The sequence below is a fragment of the Thamnophis elegans genome, chromosome 7, assembly GCF_009769535.1.
Source record: "Thamnophis elegans isolate rThaEle1 chromosome 7, rThaEle1.pri, whole genome shotgun sequence".
Lineage (NCBI taxonomy): Eukaryota > Metazoa > Chordata > Lepidosauria > Squamata > Colubridae > Thamnophis > Thamnophis elegans.
Window position 1 is genome coordinate 55,347,209 of NC_045547.1, and position 20,363 is coordinate 55,367,571.

The window sequence follows — 20,363 nt, forward strand, 5'->3', positions numbered from 1 at the left end:
GATTTTAAATTTAAAATCATCTTAATTTTAAGAAACAGACTCCTTAAAAAAGCAACAGCATTTGTTCAGCTTTCTGCAGAATCCTGAAAAGGGTAAGTCTAAATGCTCTTGCTAAGTCTGCTTCCCTGTGAACCACAGAGAAATTCTGTGCTTCAAATTCTGAAACACTTCCCCTATTCATTTCATAAATATGATCAATTGTACTATGTACATATACAGAGATTTTAGACTGGTGCTTAATCTTTATTTGGGAACTAAAATAATTGATATCCCTAGTTAAAAATGCTAAGCTTGCCAGATGGATAACTGATAATCCGGGTTCGAGATCTGAGCTCCATGCAACAGGGTAAGCATGCTGGCCACATGACCACAGAAATTGTTTTCGGACAATGCTGGCTCCCTCAGCCAAGAAACAGAGATGAGCATCGTGCCCTAGAGTTGGACACAATTGACAGGGAAACCTTTATCTTATATATATAGCATGTAAATTTTTTAAAAACACCTGTTGCTAAGGAACATTCTCTCTAAATATATTGCACTAAATGATATAATAAGACAAAAGGAACAAAACAGGCAACCTGTAAGATTATAAGATAAAAAAGAAAATTCTGATGACTAGCAAACATTCTGAAATGCTGGCACTGCATTTAAAGATAAATATTTTGCTGTCCAAATATATATATACTTGATTAAAGTATTTGGAAACCATCTTCTAATACATTGCAGAGTTCAAGACAACTGAAACGACAAGAGGGTAACAGAATCAAGTGTACAAGAGTTAAAAAAAACAGATTCCCCCCCTTTAAAAAATAAGGTTAAAAGATTATACAGAAAATATGGAAATTAACGTTTCAATTTTCAAGACTAAACATTCCTCCAAATATAAAGTTGAGTTGTGTTTGTTTAAGGGAAAAAATCAATATCAGATTTAAGCATCAAATCACAACCATGAAGAGGTTAGCTGACTGTAATTCATACCAACTACAATGGGAAAAGAGTGAAAAATTTTATATGGAACATTGGAACATTAAGATAAAAATGGGAGATATGCAGAGAGCAAGAAATAGGTCTCCAAGCATTCTGTCAAGGATTTAGAGCAAATATGCAGGAAGTCAATCACTTGTAAAATTGATTATTAGTCCATTTTTTAATCAAAGATTGAAACAGACTATCTAGGAACTGGCAGTCTATTTCCAAAAACAGTGTTCACAGACAATTTGAAAATCAACAAAGATTGCGGAGAGAACTGTTGGGGATGCCAAGACCCAATAATCCCCCCTCGCCAGCTGGCCATCAAAATGCCTCCTGCCGACCAAATCCCCCCTTGGCTGGGCCTTCTACCCTGGCCGGGGGTGGGTGCAGTATCAGTGGATGCCAGCCCCAGTCCCACCAGTGGGACAAGCCCCACAGCCTGCACAGCCAACTGTCCCTCCCCCATGGTTCAGAGTGATGTTTGATGGAACCCCGGAGAAGCTGGCCTATTTCCACACCTGGATTTGGAGACCAATATCAGACCGATTGAGACATAGCCTCGGTGATTTCAGACAACATGAATGAAGGAGATGCAGCAGATTGGATAGCTCAGCTACATGATGGAGCCCCAGAGCTAGAGGATGTTGATGAGTTTGTGCAGCTACTCTGGCTCCGGTTTGAAGACATTGCTCACCGGAAGGAGGCTGAAGCTCAGATCAAAGCCCAAAAACAAGTTGGCCACCCCACAAAGGATTTTGTCTGGGAATTCCAGAGGCTGACCAGAAAACCGAGAGACTAGCCAAGCCCCTTCTTGTCTACTACTTCAAAGAGGCCCTGGATCAAGACCTCAGACAGACTTGTGGCATTAGGTGAGTTCCAGACCATATACAGGACAGGTACAATTTGGCTGTGGCAATGGATTTAGAGATCCACCCACATTGGACGCCTACCATCAGAGAAGCCAGCCAAGAGGACCCTAAGTTGCCGAGACCCTGCAAAGCCTGAAGTGCTGCAACCAGCACCACCAATGACTATTAAGTGCTTCCAATGCAGCCAACATGGTCACTGAGCATCCAAGTGCCTGGTCCCAGCCCCAGTCCTTCAGCTCTAGACCCCATCAGCATCCTGGAGAAGGAAAATCCCAAGGAAGCCACCAGATAAGGGGAGAATCGCCTAATAAGCTTTTGAGGTTCCTCTCCTCCCAGCTGGGAGTGAGGAAACTCCATCTTTGGAGGTCCCTCCAGGTGCACTAGTAGGTGTAGAAGAGGACCCGATGGTAAGTGAAGCCATCCGCCCCTTCATCATCAAGGGCCAATAGAAGTGCCAGAATCTGGAGTCCAAGGCCACATAGAGGCCATCAAAGACACTGGATGCACCAGGTGCCTGATCAGCCTCCCCATTGTCCAGCAGTTAGGGAGAAGCACGAAACCTCTAGTGCACCCCATACGCTTTGAGCAGGTCGATGGGACATTAATAGGTGGAGCCCCAGCCACATTAGTCACGGAACTCATTAGACTGGAAATGGGCCACCACCAGGAAGTTATTCGATTCATAGTTACCCCCCAAGATAACTGAATCAATCATACTGGGGCTGGACAAATTGGGGCCTGACCATCAGATAGGAAGATGGTTACCAGAAACAGAAAATAGGCATTCAGCCACTGCTGCCAATCCCACCAGACAAATGCCAACAGGTAACAAACACCCTGGCAGACCCAGTCAGCTGGAGAGTGCAGCAGCCGCCAGAGATGGGTTCCCTAGGTGCTCAAATAATACCAGAATTTGGCAGATGCCTTTAGCGAGCAAGACTGCAACTTCTGTCCCCCTCACCGACAGATTGTGAGATTGAGTTTGTACTGGGAGCCAAGCTGTCAAAGCCAAAAATGTACTCCATGAGGCCTGAAGAAACAACCAAATTGAGAAAATACATCAATGCCAATAGCTAGGGATTTCATCCAACCCGCAAAATCCCACATGGCAGCCCCCATATTGTTCAAAGAAAAAAAAGATTTGATTTCCGTGGAATTGATTGAAATCTGTGAAAAATAATTATTTCCGTGGAATTAACGCTGTGTGCATGGAGAACGCCTCCTCCCTTCCCCTAATGAAGGAGATGCTAAGCTACCTGGCGAAGGGTAAAGTGTTCACCAAGCTAGACCTAAGAGAAGCCTACTATTGGGTGCGGATTAGGGAGGGAGATGAATGAAAGACTGCATTCAACTGCCTGCTGGGCAGCTTCCAGTTTAAAGTCATGCCATTTGGGCTCCAGGAAGCCCCAGCAGTCTTCATGCAGCTAATTAATGAAGTGCTGCATGAGTACCTGTACAAGGGGATCCTAGTTTACCTGTACAACATCCTCATATTCAGTGAAACACTAGAAGAACACATCAAGTTAGTCTGGCAGGTGCTGAAGAAACTCCTAGCCACTAAGCTCTATGCAAAACTCTCGAAATGTGAGTTTCACAAGGCTTCCCTAGACTACCTAGGCTACCAAGTGTTAAGCGAGGGAATAGAGATGGACCCAGGGAAAGTGAAAGCAGTGCTAGACTGGCAACACCACACGCACGCAAACAACTCCAAAGATTCCTGTGATTTGCAAACCTTTACCAACAATTCATTCCAGTGTTCGCAGAAGTGCCCCTGCTCCTATCAGAACTACTGAAGATGGGGGGGGGGCTTCCACAAAGCCATGCTCAGCTCAATTGCTGGCCTGGACACTGGATTGTCAAAAAGCGAGAAGTTGAGAAGTTAAAGCAACTCTTCGGTGAAGAGTCCTCCAGCACCCTGACCCTGAGACAATTCATTGTCCAAGCTGACGCTAGTGACGTGGCAGTGGCAGCAATGCTTCTCCAGAAGGTCCCACAAGATCGACTATTGCCTTGCCTGTATGTATCCAAAAAGCTCACTGACACTGAGAGGAGGTGGGCAATATGGGAGAAGGAGTCATACACAGTCTGCTGGGCTCTCCTTTCCTGGAGACACTTCTTAGAGGGGAGCAAGGTACCCTTCGAGATCTGGATTGATCACAAAAACCTCAAAACCCTAGACAGCCCAAAACCTCTTCCCCAAGCAAGTCCATTGGGCTCAGTATTTCTGGCAATTTAACTTTGAGCTAAAGTACATCCCAGGGAGAGGGGGGAATCTGCTAGCTGACACGCTGTCAAGAAAACAATATGATTGTCAGAGGGAAGAAGTCGTCCATACCGTCATCCCCACCTCACAACAAGCAGCACAAGGGGCCAGACCAAATGCCAAACAGACCCTGTGAAAGGGGAACTGACAGCAGCAGTAAAAATTGCACTCCTGGCCAACCAATGGTTAAATGAGAACCAGGACACTTTAACCATGAGAGAGGGGCTAGCTTATATGTCTCCACCAGCTTGAGGTTACAAGTTTTGCAATGCAGCCATGACTTGCGAGTGGACGGTCACTTCAGTTTCCTAAAAACCCTCCATCTGGCCCGAAGACAGTTTTGGTGGCCAAAGATGAAAACTGATGTAGAGGAATATGTAAAGAGTTGTGCCACCTCCGCCACCATGAAGATGAGTCCAGGGAAACCTCCTGGACTCCTCTAACAAGCTCTCAGAGAGCGGGGGGGGGGGGGGAATACAGTCATATGGACTGTAATTGACTTGTTTTCTCAGCAAGCCCACTTCATTGCCTGCTTGGGACTACCCTCAGCTAAGAAACTAGCAAAAATATTCATCAAACAAATGTATTGGCTGCATGGAGTGCCCCGCTGGGTGATCTCAGACAGAGGCATCCAGTTCACTGCTAAATTCCTAAGAGAGTTCCTGAAATCCATTGGCTCGACTCAGGGGCTTAGCTCAGCTTTCCATCTGAGTATGAACGCAGCCACGGAATGTGCAAACACCATGGTAGAGCAATACATAAGATGTTATGTGGATTTCCAGCAAGAAAACTGGGTAGACCTCTACCTTTTGTGGAAGTGGCTTACAACAATGCTGTGCACAGCAGCATCAAATTAACCCCCTTTCAGGTCACGGACTTTGTCCCCATGCCCACACTGCTGAGAGAGCCACCCTCCTCCATGACTCTAGCCAAATGGATGGAGTTGTTAAAAGGGGGGTGAGGAGATACCAAGAAAGTGCTAGCAGACGTGACCCGACAAAAGCGCGAACGTCATAAGCGTGCCGACAAAACCGCGGCGCTAAAACCGCAATGTCACAAGCGCGCCGACAACAGCGCGCCGACAACAGCACGCCGACAGAAGCGCGATTTAAGTTAAGGTAAGGTTTAGGGTTAGGTTTAGGGTTAGGTTTAGGGTTAGGTTTAGGGTTAGGTTACAGCGCGCTTGTCGGTGCGCTGTTGTCGGCGCGCTTCAGCGCTCATTCGTTGCTCATTCGTCACGCGGTTTTGTCAGCGCGGTTTTGTCACCGCGGTTTAGTCAGGCGCGCTTTTGTCGTTCGCGCATTTGTGGTGGAACCGCTAGCAGAAGCTGCAGAAACATAGAAAAAACAAGCCGACAAGCATCGATCTCTCTATCCTCCCTTCTGTGTGGGAGATCGAGTTTACCTATCAACCAAATACATCAAAAAGCTAGGACCTAAATTCTTCGATAGTGAAAGTAATTAACCCAGTAACAGTTCAGCTTAGCCTCCCATGTTAGGGAAAGTGCATCCATTCTTTCACAGCAGCTTGCTAAAGCCTGCTATTAGTTCAAGATTGAGGCTACAGAAAGGACCCGCACTCAAGCCAATAGTGGTGCCCATTACGAAGTTAAGAAGATTTTGGACTCTAGATTACCTAGGGGTCGATTACAATATTTAGAAAATTGGAAAGGGTACCCTTTTCCTGAAGCCACCTGTCTTGAGAGTTGGGATGTGAAAGCAGATAGACTAGTAAAGCAATTCCATGATAAATTCCCTGATAAGCCAAAGGGTCCCCCTAGGGGAGGGAGAGGTGGTTAGAGACTGACTGAATTAACTATGCTCCTTTTGTTTCAGGACACACTTTTTTATTAAATGGGGGAAGCCAGTCAACCCTGGAGGCCATCTTTCTCTTTGGATCTTCATGGCCTCCACATTAAATGCCTAGGTCTGCTGTGGGAAACTGGAAGGGGAGTTTCATGGAGTGGGTAGAGATAGCTAGCCAAATTAACATTCTTTTGTCTGGGAGTCAAGGATGTTCAGCCTGTACCTGGAGAGGTGTGACTGGGAAATATCTCCAGTTTGGATGGTGGATTGATTGGATTATGCGATAGACTTGTGGGTGCAGGGGAAGGAACTTTGACTTTCCTTTGGGTGCTTTCAGATTTGGGTTTTCCCAGATGTGCCAATATGACATCTCTAATAAAATGGAACTTTGAGAAACTGCTGGCCTTGGAGTCTTATTCAGTGTGTGTGTGTGTGGGGGGGTGTTACTTGGAACCCTGACACTCTGTTCTAATGCTGGCACTGTGTAGCAAGAACTTGTTCATGTATTTTGTACATTTGGGGTTGTTTTTTGAAGCAAAGTACATTTAAATCCTGCTCCTGATATAGCTCAAGGGTTGCAATCACATTTGTTTCAAGCAACATTCAAAATCAGTGGCAAAAAGTAACTGTTATGTAGTGAATACTTAGCAATAACAAATAGAAAAATAAACTATTTCTGCATCAAATGGATGCAGTCAGTTGTGTTTTTCATTTGTTATGCCATTTAATATAATTTATAATTATAATAATACCACAGTTTGATAATAACCAACCAACATTTTGATTTATTTTTCACTTTTTTGCTACTGAATAAGCATATATTCAATTTATTATTGCATGTTAATCATGTTGTGCTACACAAACATAATTATTCCATTATCTGTGGCAGAATTATCACAAATCATGATCAAAAGCATCTATAGCCTAGCATTAGCTACACAAATTGCTGTTAAGAACAGAAAGTATTGACTCTTGCTGTTTGATCATATTCTCAATTAAATTTCAATGAATATTAATGAAAATTTAGTTTGACAATGAGACATACACAGGCAAAATAATTGCTGTGATCATTTTCCTAGCATTATTTGACAATTAACTAAAACAGAGCTAAAATAATTAGGACTTGTTACTCTCATTTAGAGAGGGCAAGATGTCTATTGACCAAGGTAGATTGTGACACAGATTACTGAGGCAAGATGATTATGGAAAAACACACCAAAGCATCAACTGTTTTTTTTATGTTCTCCTTTCATATATAATATAGATTCCAATTCTTGAGAAAGTGTTTTTATTAGTTAATAGCCAGCTACACTGTATCAAAAGACTTATCTACATGGTCCTGCTTGACAGAGAAAGATAACCCACTAATCATTTGCTAAGCATACATTTTTCCCAACATAATGTCCATCTCATTGCCAACTTGCTACTGAGGCAGAGTGAGACCAGTTTCACTGGTCCCAACTAACTTGAAACTAATATATTCTTTATTATCACAGCCAAGAACATCCTACGAGGTGATATGGAGGATGGTGGAAGAGTCTTTAGAGACCAGCAATTACAGTAGCTGCTCTTTGACTGATCTGGCAAAGCTGATTCTGGACAGCCCCACCTGCCTGCTCACCAACTCTGTGTTTCCTTAACTAGTTTGGCTGGGGATTAGAAAGAGACTAGGCTTATCACTGTGATAGTTATCTTTTTGGAGAGGTGGTTTATAAATTAGAATATTTGCATCACGTAAGACTGAATGCAAGTATATCAAGACATCTATGCATAATGTCAGGTGCCTCTTCGTTTAATAATCAAGAAAGAAACCACTCAACTCCATGTTTCAGAATTAAGTGTACTTTTACTAATTACAAACAATGAGAAGCAAAGCTGAGTCTGAGTAAAAAGGCGCAAAAGCAATAGATATCATGTATGATTCAATCCCCTCCTCTTGGCACCCCAGTTCATAGTCCAATCATAATTCACCCAACCATCAGGTGGGAGATGTCTTCAAAAATCATCATCAAATTGGAATGCTGGACAGTTGGCCTTGGCAGGAAACTCCCTTCTTCCACATGCGCAGAGAGATGGTCAGAATAACTCCTAAGAACAATCCTCCAGTACATAATGATTCCCCTCCCAAATACCATGCCCCCCTCCCTGTTTCAATGGCAGCCGAAAAGTAGCAGCGAAGCAGAGGCTGACATCTGGCCCTCCTCCAGAAAAGGACGGTCACACCTGCAGAAATGAAAGAACACAGACAAACAAACGAACAACATGACATAGAAGAGAAAAGGGGAAGGGGGAAATTGGAAATCTACAGAGAGGTCAGGGTTTGTCTGGGTAGATAGAGTAGAATTTGCGGAGCAGACGAGGAGCTCGCACATGGGATTTATCAACCCATTCAGTGTGAGAAGGGGGAAAATGTTTCCAAGCCACAAGATACTGAATATGGTTTCTCCGTTTACAAGAGTCCAAAATTTCCCGGACTTCAAAATGCTGCTCACCCTCAACCAAAGGCGGGGCGGGCGGAGGCGGAAAAGGAGCCCTCAATGGAGAAGTATGTTCCGGTTTCAGGAGATTAACATGAAAAACAGGATAAACCTGGTTGAGATGCTTAGGTAATTGGAGACGGACGGAAACAGGGTTGATGATTTTGACAATTGGAAATGGGCCAATGTATTTGGGACCCAATTTCTTAGACTTTTGAGTTGTCTGAAGAAACTTAGTGGATAAATAAACACGATCACCAACTTTATAGTCATTAGGTTTTGACCTTTCCCTATCCGCCTGTTTCTTGTGCACGCGGTGTGTAGCATCCAGCGCCCAGTGCGTCAAAGGCCACATCTCTCGAAGGCGATCACTCCACTCGGAGAGGGACGGCACCTGTGGTTTCTCATGAGGAATCTCGGGGATGGGCACAAAATCATGTCCATAAACAACCCGGAAGGGGGTAAAGCCCGTGCTACTGTGCACTGAATTGTTGTATGCTACCTCAGCATGAGGCAACAATTCCACCCAATTATCTTGCTGGTAGTTGATGAAACAACGAAGATATTGTTCCAGCACAGAGTTAGTCCTCTTGCAGGCCCCATTAGTCTGAGGATGATGGGAGGAGCTCAAGCCCTGGGCGGAGCCAATCAGTTTCAGGAATTCTTTCCAAAATAGTGAGGTGAACTGGACACCCCTATCTGAAATGATGCGGTCTGGAACCCCATGCAAGCGATAGATATGTGAGATGAACAACTTAGCCAGGGATTTGGCAGATGGGATCTTGGAGCAAGGAATAAAATGAACCTGCTTTGAGAATAAGTCAGTGACAACCCAGATCACTGTATTTCCCTGACTCTCCGGAAGTTCAACAATGAAATCCATAGAGATCTCCTTCCACGGGGCTTCTGGGTGGGCTATCGCCTGGAGCAACCCTTGGGGTTTTCCCGGCGGGCATTTTGCAGCGGCACAAGTGGGGCAACTAGCCACATAAGATTCAATGTCTTTTTTCAATGAAGGCCACCAAAATTGTCTCTTAACGAGGTGCAGGGTTTTGACGAACCCAAAGTGTCTGGCCATGTGAGAGTCATGAGCACGTTGAAGGATCGTGGATCTAATGGATGTAGGCACGTATAGTTTAGCACCAATCCAAGCCAGTCCATCTTTCATGGTGCACTCATTCATATGTTGCTGGAACCACTCATCATTTGTAAGAGCCCCCTTGAGGTCAGAGACAAAGTCCTGTGTGACCTCTAACTTAGAGGTCGTCTGACTCCTGGTGACAACAGGAGCAGCCAGACTTCTCGTTAGTATGACAGGTTGGACAACACTGAGCTTTGAACTGTTGTACTGTGGAAGCCTGGACAAAGCATCAGCCATAAAATTCTTTCCTCCCGGAATGTATTTCAAAGTAAAATTGAACCTATTGAAATGTTATGCCCACCACATTTGTTTGCCTCTAAGTTCTTGTGGTCAGTCCACACCTCAAAAGGGTGTTTTGCGCCCTCTAGAAAGTGATGCCAGGTCATCAAAGCCCAAACGAACAGCAAAAGCTTCCTTCTCCCAAATAGCCCAGCGTCTCTCAGCGTCTCTCAGTGTCGGTTAGCTTACGAGAGGTGTAAGCGCAGGGTTGTAATTTCCCTTGTGTATTTGCCTGAAGCAGTACTGCCTCCACCGCCACATCACTAGCATCAGCCTGGACCACAAAAGGTGCGTCTATGTCTGGGTGTTTGAGGACCGGTTCCTCTGCAAACAGGCGCTTCAATTTCTCGAAAGCAGCCTGACATTCCATAGTCCAGTTCAAAGGTTTGCTAGGTTTGGGCTTTGTCCCTCCTTTTGACTTTAGGAGGTTAGTGATTGGTAGAGCGATCTTAGCAAATGAGGGAATAAATTGACAATAGAAGTTAGCAAACCCCAAAAACCTCTGCAATTGCTTACGTGTCCGTGGGGCTTCCCATTCGGTGACAGCTTTAACCTTTGCCGGGTCCATCTCTATCCCTTTGTGGGAGATTCGATAGCCCAGGTAATTTACCCTCTCCTGATGAAATTCACACTTGGATAATTTGGCATATAGTTCTGCTGCACATAGTTTTTTGAGAACTGTGCAAACAAGTTTCACGCGTTCTTCACGTGTTTCCGTGTAAATAAGGATATCATCTAGATAGACCATCACTCCTTTGTAAAGATGGTCATGTAAAACTTTATTAATTAATTGCATGAAGACCGCTGGCGCCCCCTGGAGGCCAAACGGCATTACTCGAAATTGGAAGCAACCAAGGGGACAATTGAATGCAGTTTTCCACTCGTCCCCCTCCTTAATTCTGACCCGATAGTATGCTTCCCGCAGGTCCAATTTAGTGAAAATCCTCCCCTTCCCTAGTTGTGCCAGCATGTCCTTCATCAGTGGTAAAGGGTGGAGGTTTTGGGCAGAAATGCAGTTAAGATTTTTAAAATTAACACATAAACGAAAGGAGCCATCCTTCTTCTCTCTGAATAACACTGGGGCTGCTACTTTGGGTCTCATTGGTTCAATGAAGCCCCTTTCCAAGTTTTTATCAATGAATTTTCTCATTTCGTCCATCTCCCTAGGGGTCATTGAATAAATTTGGGGTTTCGGGAGCTTCACTCCAGGTAGAATATCAATGGTGCAATCAGTGGGCTTGTGAGGGGGCAACTTATCAGAAGGTTTTTCACTGAAAACATCTTTCAGGTCCCAGTATTCCTTCGGGATCCTTTCCTCCCCCTCAATTCTTTCTTGCCCTCTGGCTGCCAGTTTGGGGCCAGCTTTATCTGACTCCGGATCCTCCATCCTCCCCTCAGGGGGTGTGGCCGACCGAATTCGTAACCACCCATCTCTCCAGTTAATGCGTGGGTTCCATTTACGGAGCCAGGGGAGTCCTAATAAAAGGGGCTACAATAAAAGTTATCATCTCTTGATGGGTTCCCAACCACATTTCGATGGGTTCAGTAGCAAAATGAGCAGGACTTCTCCCCGCAATAGAGCCATCTAATTGGCAAAATGCAATTGGGATTTTCAAAGTTTTCAGTTTCAACCCCATTTTTTCAACTACATCTGGGCTTATAATGCAATGTGAGCAACCAGAGTCTAGAAGAGCCAGAAGTTTCTCTTGCGTGCCAGAAGAGGGCACTAAGTTCAACTGGGATAAGCATGGGCCCCGAACGGGAACTTACCCAGCGGTCCGTGTGCTCAAAGTCACTGTCGTCTGACAAACTGGGGCTTCTGCTCCCTCCTTCCTCTGGCTCGAAGCATCGAGAAATCTCCTCCCCCCTCAAAACAGGTTCTTTTTTCTTGCTAGGAGGCTTCTCAAGCTTTTTCTCTCTCCGGGGGGGGCAGAGCAGTGTGCGTCATCTTGACTCGGCAATTAGGTTTAGGTTTTATTCAACTTGTATGCCGCCCTATTCCCGAGGGACTCAGGGGAGCTAACAAAACGAAGGGAAGGGGAGGGGACAATACAAAAGGAAAGGCAACAGAAACAAACAACAATACAAAACAATTTAAAAAGGTCTCAACAAGCGCACCAATTCGAGTGGGGAAGGGTGGTGAGAGTCTGAATCTCCATGGGGAGATCGTTCCAGAGGGCCGGAGCAGCCACAGAGAAGGCCCTCCTCCGGGTGGTTGACAGCCGGCATTGGCCGGCAGATGGAATTCGGAGGAGGCCTAATCTGTGGGATCTAATGGGTCTTTGGGAGCTAATCGGCAGGAGGCGGTCTCTCAAGTACCCAGGTCCAATACCATGTAGGGGTTTATAAGTGATGACTAGCACCTTGAAGCGTATCCGGAGACCAATGGGCAACCAGTGCAGCTCGCGGAGGATAGGTGTAACGTGGGTGTACCAATCGCTCTCGCAGCTGCATTATGGACCAGCTGAAGTCTCCGAACACTCTTCAAGGGCTGCCCCATGTAGAGCGCGTTGCAGTAGTCCAGTCTTGAGGTCACAAGGGCGTGAGTGACTGTTGTGAGAGCCTCCCGGTTCAGGTAGGGATGCAATTCACAGCACGGTGTCCCTCCTTCCCACATCGGAAGCAGATGGAAGGCTTGGGCTTGCCTGTGAATCCTCCCCTTCCTCCTTTTTGCACCTTTGGGAGGGGGAATTTGGTGGGAGGTGAGGAATCCTCAGCTTCTCCTCCCTTGTAATGAAGTCTGGCCAAATCAATTTCAACATCTGCTGCAGCCTTGTACCAAGGTTCTAAACAACGGGGGAGTCTCCTGTTCACACAGTGCTGGTAAATTTCTTTGTTCAAGCCATCCGCGAAATGATCTAAGAAGGCCTCTTCAGCCCATCCTCTCATATAAGCTGACAATTCCTGGAATTCCTGTACATACTCAGGCACAGTCCTTTTGCTCTGTCTAAGGGTCATAAAGTTAATTCTAGCCCAGCGCTCGGTGAGAGGGTCATCAAAGCATCTTCTCAGGGCTGCCATAAACCCGTCAAAGTTTCTTAGGAGAGGGGAGTCACTATTATGTAATTCAACCATCCATTCAGCTGCCTTCTTCTCAAGAGCCATTAATACTATTCTTACTTTAGCTTCATCTGAATTCCGGTCAGGTCCATATATTTGCATATAATTCCAAACCTGAATTAAAAACAACCCCCCCGCTCTTGGAATGTCTCTAGCTGTAGGGAGTGAGGTCGGTGCTGGATCTTCTTGTGCACATTCTCCTTCGGTCCCCCGAGCCTCTCTTAAACTATGCAACGGGTACCTTTTCTCTAGTTCCTCCTCAGGTCCTCTTTCCACACCACTCTCTCGAACCCGGCGTTTTCCCCACGCTTCTCCAAGAAGTTTCATGGGTTGGGACATCATGAAGTCTTCCTCTTCAGGTCCACGCCAATCAGCAGCTGGTTTTCTGGGCCTCCTCATCGTGACTCCAGTTACTGGTTCTTCAGGTTCCTCTTTCTGTCCCACTCCCCAAGTCCACCTGGGTCGAACAGTAGTTTCCTCCACTTGCAGGTCAGCCAACATTTCCGTTAATGATGGTGCTGCAGCTGCTGCCATATCCTCCTCTTGGTCACTGTCATGGAAAGACATTTTTTTCCCGTTGAGTGCACCCCCCTCGGAAGGTATTCTCTCCGGGCTGGGTGCGAGGTGAGACTCAGCTTAATGTCAGGTGCCTCTTCGTTTAATAATCAAGAAAGAAACCACTCAACTCCATGTTTCAGAATTAAGTGTACTTTTACTAATTACAAACAATGAGAAGCAAAGCAAAGCTGAGTCTGAGTAAAATGGCGCGAAAGCAATAGATATCATGTATGATTCAATCCCCTCCCCTTGGCACCCCAGTTCATAGTCCAATCATAATTCACCCAACCATCACGTGGGAGATGTCTTCAAAAATCATCATCAGGTTGGAATACTGGACAGTTGGCCTCGGCGGGAAACTCCCTTCTTCCACATGCGCAGAGAGATGGTCAGAATAACTCCTAATAACAATCCTCCAGTACATAATGATTCCCCTCCCAAATACCATGCCCCCCTCCATTTCAATGGCAGCTGAAAATCAGCAGCGAAGCAGAGGCTGACACATACCATAACTGGTCCAGCAACCTCTTTCTCCTGATGGTGAATAGAATGATGGCATGAGTGGAGAGGCACTACTACTGCAGAGCTTGTCTTTCAATGTAGCAAGGAATCAATGTGCAATTTTTGAAAATACAGAGTGATTTTTAAGCAGTTATAGCTGCAGGAATATCGTTTAGTTCTGATAAGAAAAGGTCCACCATCATATACATACAAGCAAGGAAATAATTAAACAGACAGTTTGAACTACCCTGCCTCCTCTGTCAACTCTGTTCTGTTGCCTCTTTGCCAGCTGGGCTTGGCAAACTCCCTTGACAGAATAAGGCTCTGCTGCTCTGCTACACTCACTGCATGTATTCCAGGGCTATGCCTTCACCCAGCTTCTAGATACTAACCAGAAGCAGAAATCAGTGAATGGGAGTGCCAGGGCTTGGTGACAGAATGCAGGCTGGATAAAAGGACATAGAGGGGAAGCTAGGTGGGGATCGAAGGAGAGGTAGTTCATGCTGGGGAAGGGAATCATGCATTAGGTGATATTTTGCTAATCACCGCTTTGCTTAGCTATTGTGGGGAGCATGAGGTATTTCAATGGGTCGGAAAGGCCTTGGGTGGTTTTAGGCAGGTGGCCTGTCCCATCACCAACACCACCCTGTCAGACCTGGAAGCCATCTTTTACATTTGGGCCTTCAGGCCTGCCACATTTTCTACTGGGGGTGTTACTTGGAACCCTGACACCCATGGCCTTCCCCACCTTGAAATACCTCTTGTATACATAACAAGCCTTGCATTGTTATGTATACAAGAGGGAGTGATCCAGTTCAACGTATGAAATTCACTCCCACGAATCCTTGGGTTACAAATGGAATGGGCAGGCTCCATTCCATTTGTAACTTGAGAACTACCTGTACAAACATAAATACTTAGAGTACAAAAGAAACATTTAAAAAAAACACTGCAATCATTTTCAGTGGAAGAGAAAAAGTGAAGTAACCACAATGGTGTACTACGGATTTTTACTTAGCAGGGGAAATGAGCTATTGCTGAGTCTTTTTATAACAAAAAATACTTTTTCTATATAAACATACAACTAGATTGTGCTTTACATATTTTCCATGTTGATTAGTTTTCTTTTCAGGTATGCCAGAGTCATGGAATAAGATGGGTCTGTCAGAAAGAAATCATTTCTGAACTTTGACAAATTTCCTTGTAAACATTATGCACAAAAAATGAGACATAAACTTTACATAGATGTGTATATACTAATTAAAGTATTTCAAAGTGATTGAGTTGCTTTTTGAATTCATTAAGGACCTTTTGAATCTTGAATAGAGAACCTTTCACTTAATATGCTCAATTTCACTGAAACCCTACCAGCCTCTTCCTACACTTTTTAAAAAGCTAGATATGGCTTGATAGAATATTATTGATTTTGATTGATTGATTTTATTATACTTATATGCCGCCCTTTTCCCCCAAAGGGGGAAATATCATCTTCAATTGCTCATACATTTTCTATTAAAACTATTCTAGCCAACAGTTATTTGCAAAAATCTCTTTTGCTGTCTATTCTGCATGAAATCTGTATCTTTTAACATGGTCTTTCTTTGACTCTCTATTCCTCTCTATATTTTATTAACATATTGGAAAAGCAGGACTAAGGCTGAGGAAATAAAATGAGGGCAGCCAATTGTAATGCAACATTATGTTCCTCGCAACATAAACTATTCCTAGGAATATACAGTAAAAAAATGTATACTCTTCTTGGGCATTTGAGTTCCATAAATATACAAGAACAGTATACATATTTATTTGTATTACTTTCTTGTAATCTTTACATCACTTCTTGAACATCATACCTCCTTATAACTTGGACGATCCTACACTTCCAACTGGAGATCAGGTTTCAAAGATTAACAATGTAATTTTTATACTATACTATATATACACACAACCTGCAGTAGACTGCATAGTGCATAGACAGTTTCTGTGCTCAAAAAATAAAGTTTCACAAACTTGAAGTAAATGAGAAAAGAGATACATCATCAGCAAAATGAAAGGAGGCCAGATTGACTTTTCTGGATACCAAATTAGCTGATGCCCTTACAGCATTATAGTTTATGAGAATGGAAACAAAAGACCATCTGCCTATTCTTAAAGTAGATACTCCAATTCAACATAATCAAGTCATGCTGGGCTCCAAATGCTAGTGCTCTTTCAATTTGTGAGAACCTCAACGATTCTTAACTTAAAAATGTTGGAAATAGCAACCTGATTTTTTTCAAAGAAAGACTCAAAGTTAGAATTCTGTTAAATGAATATCAATCTCAAATAAAATTACCATTAGTATGAGGCCATATTTTTACTTGACAATTTAGGAAAGATGATAGCTTTCACTTTTGTACATATGTCCTTTATATAGCTGGAGATCAAGCAACACAAGTTAATATCTAGAGAAGCCCTGGGCGCTGTCTTGTGAATGACGATAGAGCACAATAGGATAAACATATATGGTGGGATTGTGATAGTTGACAAAAAATATGGGACATGGTGTTTAGAGAAATTAGAGCACAGTTGACTGTAAATCTAGAGATGTCACCGAGGATTGCATTATTGTTGCAAGTGGAAAAACAGGATATAAATGAAACAAAAAAGGAATTATTGCAAATTTGATAATGGCAGCTAGATTAGTGATGGCTAAATATTGGGGATGAAATTGGGATATTCAAAGAAAGGAGTGGTATAATGAAATTTGGAGTATGGCAACAAATGATAAATTAACAACAGAAATTAAACTTTAAAAAGGGATGATTAAAGTAAATAATTATAATGAAATATGGGGAGATTTTATAAAATCAGTGTTGGTGGAAGGCAAAGGGAATAAACCTACTAAAAATATATGTTGTTTTGGAGGGGATAAAGGCACAATTGGAATATATTGTGTATCTGAGAAATATAAGGGGAGAAAAGGTCTCTGGGGGTGGGGGGTGCACTGTAATATATGGGTTTTTTCTTTTGCCTTTTTTTTGTATTCAGTTTTATATGTACTGTTTGTATTATTTGTGTTTTTAAATTTTAATTTTTTTTTTAAAAAAGAGCACAATATGATTCTTTTTGGGAAAATACTGAATAGTAATAAGTAGTAGCCTGGAAACTTATTATTTTAAGTATTATTTACTTTTATTATTTTACTCTTTGTACATATTTTATTCTGCTGGGATTTGGCCATAATAAAAATGTACTTATTGCTAATACTAGTAATTTAATACTTTGAAATTTTTAATAATAAACATATAAAGTGTATTTCCCCAACAATCAGTATTAATATGCAATTTTCAGCCAGGAAAAGCAAAGACAATCCTCAGTGCTGTTTATGCACCAAATACTTTAATTATAAATTGGAAAAAAAAAACAAATTTTGTCTTCAGAGCATGTACCATCCATTTGCTTAATGTCAATGTCTGTTATGCACAATTCAACATTCATTTCTAAATCCATTAAGACAAGAACAGTCTGTATCCTTTAATTGCCAAGAGTATACATAGCAGAGAAACAGCGCCACTGTATGGCTTTTCATTTTATGGTATTAGGAAATGACCAAACATATTTTATGGTATTAGGAAATGACCAAACATATTTATGGCCATGCATCTGTAAAAATGAAGTACTCTCAAAATCATTCAAACACAGACCACACTTATTTTTCCATATTGAAGAAAAACTGTTCCGGTCACATCCATATTCATCACAAACATGCCTAAATTCAGAATAAAGTTATATAATCTTCCATCATTAAATCACTACTGCTGTTGTAACATTGCAAGTTACTTATATCTGCCTATAGCAAAACATAACACAAATAATAAAAATCTATTGAAAATCTAGAAAGCAATGGTAATCATCGTACAACTGTCACTCATCAATGAAGAATAAAACAAAGACATATTGACATTTGCTTAAAGCTACTTACACAAGTGAAACTATGTCTCCACGTTGTACTTCATAATTCCGAATACTCCAATGATTTAAAAGCACTATATCAGATACTTGCTGTTCCACTGGATTCAGTGAAGGCTGGGAGGATTAAAAAGGGACAGGTATTAGCATTCGCAAACAGAACCACCCAATCAACTTGCATAATAGCTTACCCTGTGGAACTTCTCATCAATACACATTGGTTGGGGGGAAAAGCGGTCAAGAGATTTGCAAAGAATCAAGCTGGGGAAAGCTGTACACAGAATAATTAAAAGCACTGAATTGCAACACATGGCACATGCTATCTACTTGTAACCCATGCCACTTTGCCTAAGCTGTGCATGTAAACAGAGACTGAAAATATGAAGAAAATAATACATGAGTATTAGAATATTGTAGAATATTTTAGAATAGTTGATTCAGGTTGCTCATCTGATCTTTACAGTTAATATGCTGAAAAGACAGTTTTGAAGTAGCTTAGGGAGAATTACCAAGGAAATAGTAGAATTACAAATGTACCTCATCTATAATGAATATAATGTGAATACTCTTTTTTAAGTCATAGAGAATAGCATTGCTCACATTCATGCAGTCAAAGCTATAGAACTATAGAAGCGGAAATACAATGAGCCATGTGTAGAGTGGCCACAGTATAATAAAGTTCCCAATCTGGTACGCCAAATCCTCCTTTTTCCTTAGTGTCTTCTATAGCCTTGAGTTTTATTCTTGGTTTTCTTCCCTGCCAAATAAATTTCGAAACCAGTTGATTCAAATCCTTAAAAAAATCTTTTTCTAATTTGATGGGAATATTCTGAAATAAGAAAAGGAATTTTGGTAATACGTTCATTTTTATGACTGCGATCCTACCCATCAGGGACAGTTGTAGGTTTTTCCACCTTTCTAAGTCTTTCTTAATTTTATTGATCAAATTAGTATAGTTATCTTCTTTTATAGTCACACACCTCACAGATAAATGTATACCAAGATATTTGACTTTTTTGACAGTTTGGATACCCAATTTCTTCGTTAACTCCTCTTTCACTTTTGAGGTCATATTTTTAACCAACATTTTAGTCTTACTCATATTTATCTTTAAACCTGCTATTTTCCCATACTCTTGTCAATTCCTCAATATGTTTTGCACCAGACTTTATAGGATCCTCTAACACAAACACTAGATCATTCACAAAGGCCTTAAATTGTTCCTTTTTGATTTCTACTCCCTTTATTTGTTCCTCTTTATGTACATTCCTGGCTAAAACTTCTAAGGTTAATATAAACAGCAGCGGGGACAGGGGACAACCTTGTACTTTCTGGATTGCTATACTTTGCGTTAATTCTCCATTAATTATTACTTTGGCTTTTTGATTTGTGTATATAAATTTATTTATTTATAAATTTATCCCCAAATTCCATGTGTTCCAATTGTTGATGCAAAAATTCCCAGTTCACGTTATCAAATGCCTTTTGGGCATCGAGAAAAAATAGTGCAACCTGTTTTTCATTATGCACTTCATAATGTTCAAGAATGTTCAGGATAATTCTCATATTGTTTTTAATTTCTCTTCTGGGGAGGAATCCATTTTGATCTGTGTGGATGAATGATATAAGGAATTTTTTCAGCTGTTCTGCTATTATTAGAGCAAAACTTTTGTAATCTGCATTTAACAGTGAGATTGGTCTGTAATTTTGTATAAACATCTGGTCTGTGTCCACCTTAGGTAATAATAAAATATTAGCCTCCGTCCATAATAATGGTGTCTTTGCCTCTTTCAGCACAGCATTATAAACTTCCAACAACGTTGGAACAAGCACATCCTGGAATTCTTTATATATTTCCGCTGGCAGCCCATCCGGCCCTGCAGCTTTATTATTCTTTTGTCTTTGTATGGCTTCAATTACCTCTGATGTTTTAATGTCTTCATTGAGCATATCCTTTATTTCCTCTGGTATCTTTGGCAGATCTGACTTTTCCAGATATTGTAGTATTCCTTCCTTTGTATAGTCTCGGTTTTCTCTATATAGTTGTTCATAGAACTCTTGGGTAATCCTTTTCTTTTCCTCTAGTTGGTAGCAGATCTTGCCTTTTCCATCTTGTAATTTATTGATCCAGTTCTCTTGCTTTTGCTTCCTCAGCCTATAGGACAGCCACCGCCCGGGTTTATTTGCATTCTCAAAGAAATTTTGTTTTGCTTTTTTTATAGACTGTGCCAATTTTGCTTCTTCAAATATAGCCAATTCATGTTTGATCAATTCCATACTTCCTTTTATACTTCTATTTTGTGGTTTCTTTTGAAGTTCGCTCTCTAGATTTCTATACCTTTCTTTCAACTCTCTTATTTTTTGATTCTCTATTTTTTTTCTTCCTAGCTGTAGCTGATATTGTGACCCCTCTTATAAATGCCTTAGTTGTATCCCATAGGTTTTGTATGGATGTGTCTCCTGGCCAGTTTTCTTTGAAGAAAAGTC

General features: G+C 42.1%; 1 protein-coding gene across 2 annotated transcripts in view; it reads right to left on the bottom strand.

Annotated features, from left to right (window-relative positions):
• The window catches only part of IMMP2L (inner mitochondrial membrane peptidase subunit 2), a 126,503-nt gene that overhangs the window by 86,755 nt on the left and 19,385 nt on the right, over positions 1-20,363 (bottom strand). For both annotated transcript variants that reach the window (XM_032220777.1, XM_032220778.1), the window contains exon 3: positions 17,890-17,993. In XM_032220777.1, coding sequence (XP_032076668.1) covers positions 17,890-17,993 — 104 coding nt within the window. The remainder of the gene's footprint in view (positions 1-17,889; positions 17,994-20,363) is intronic.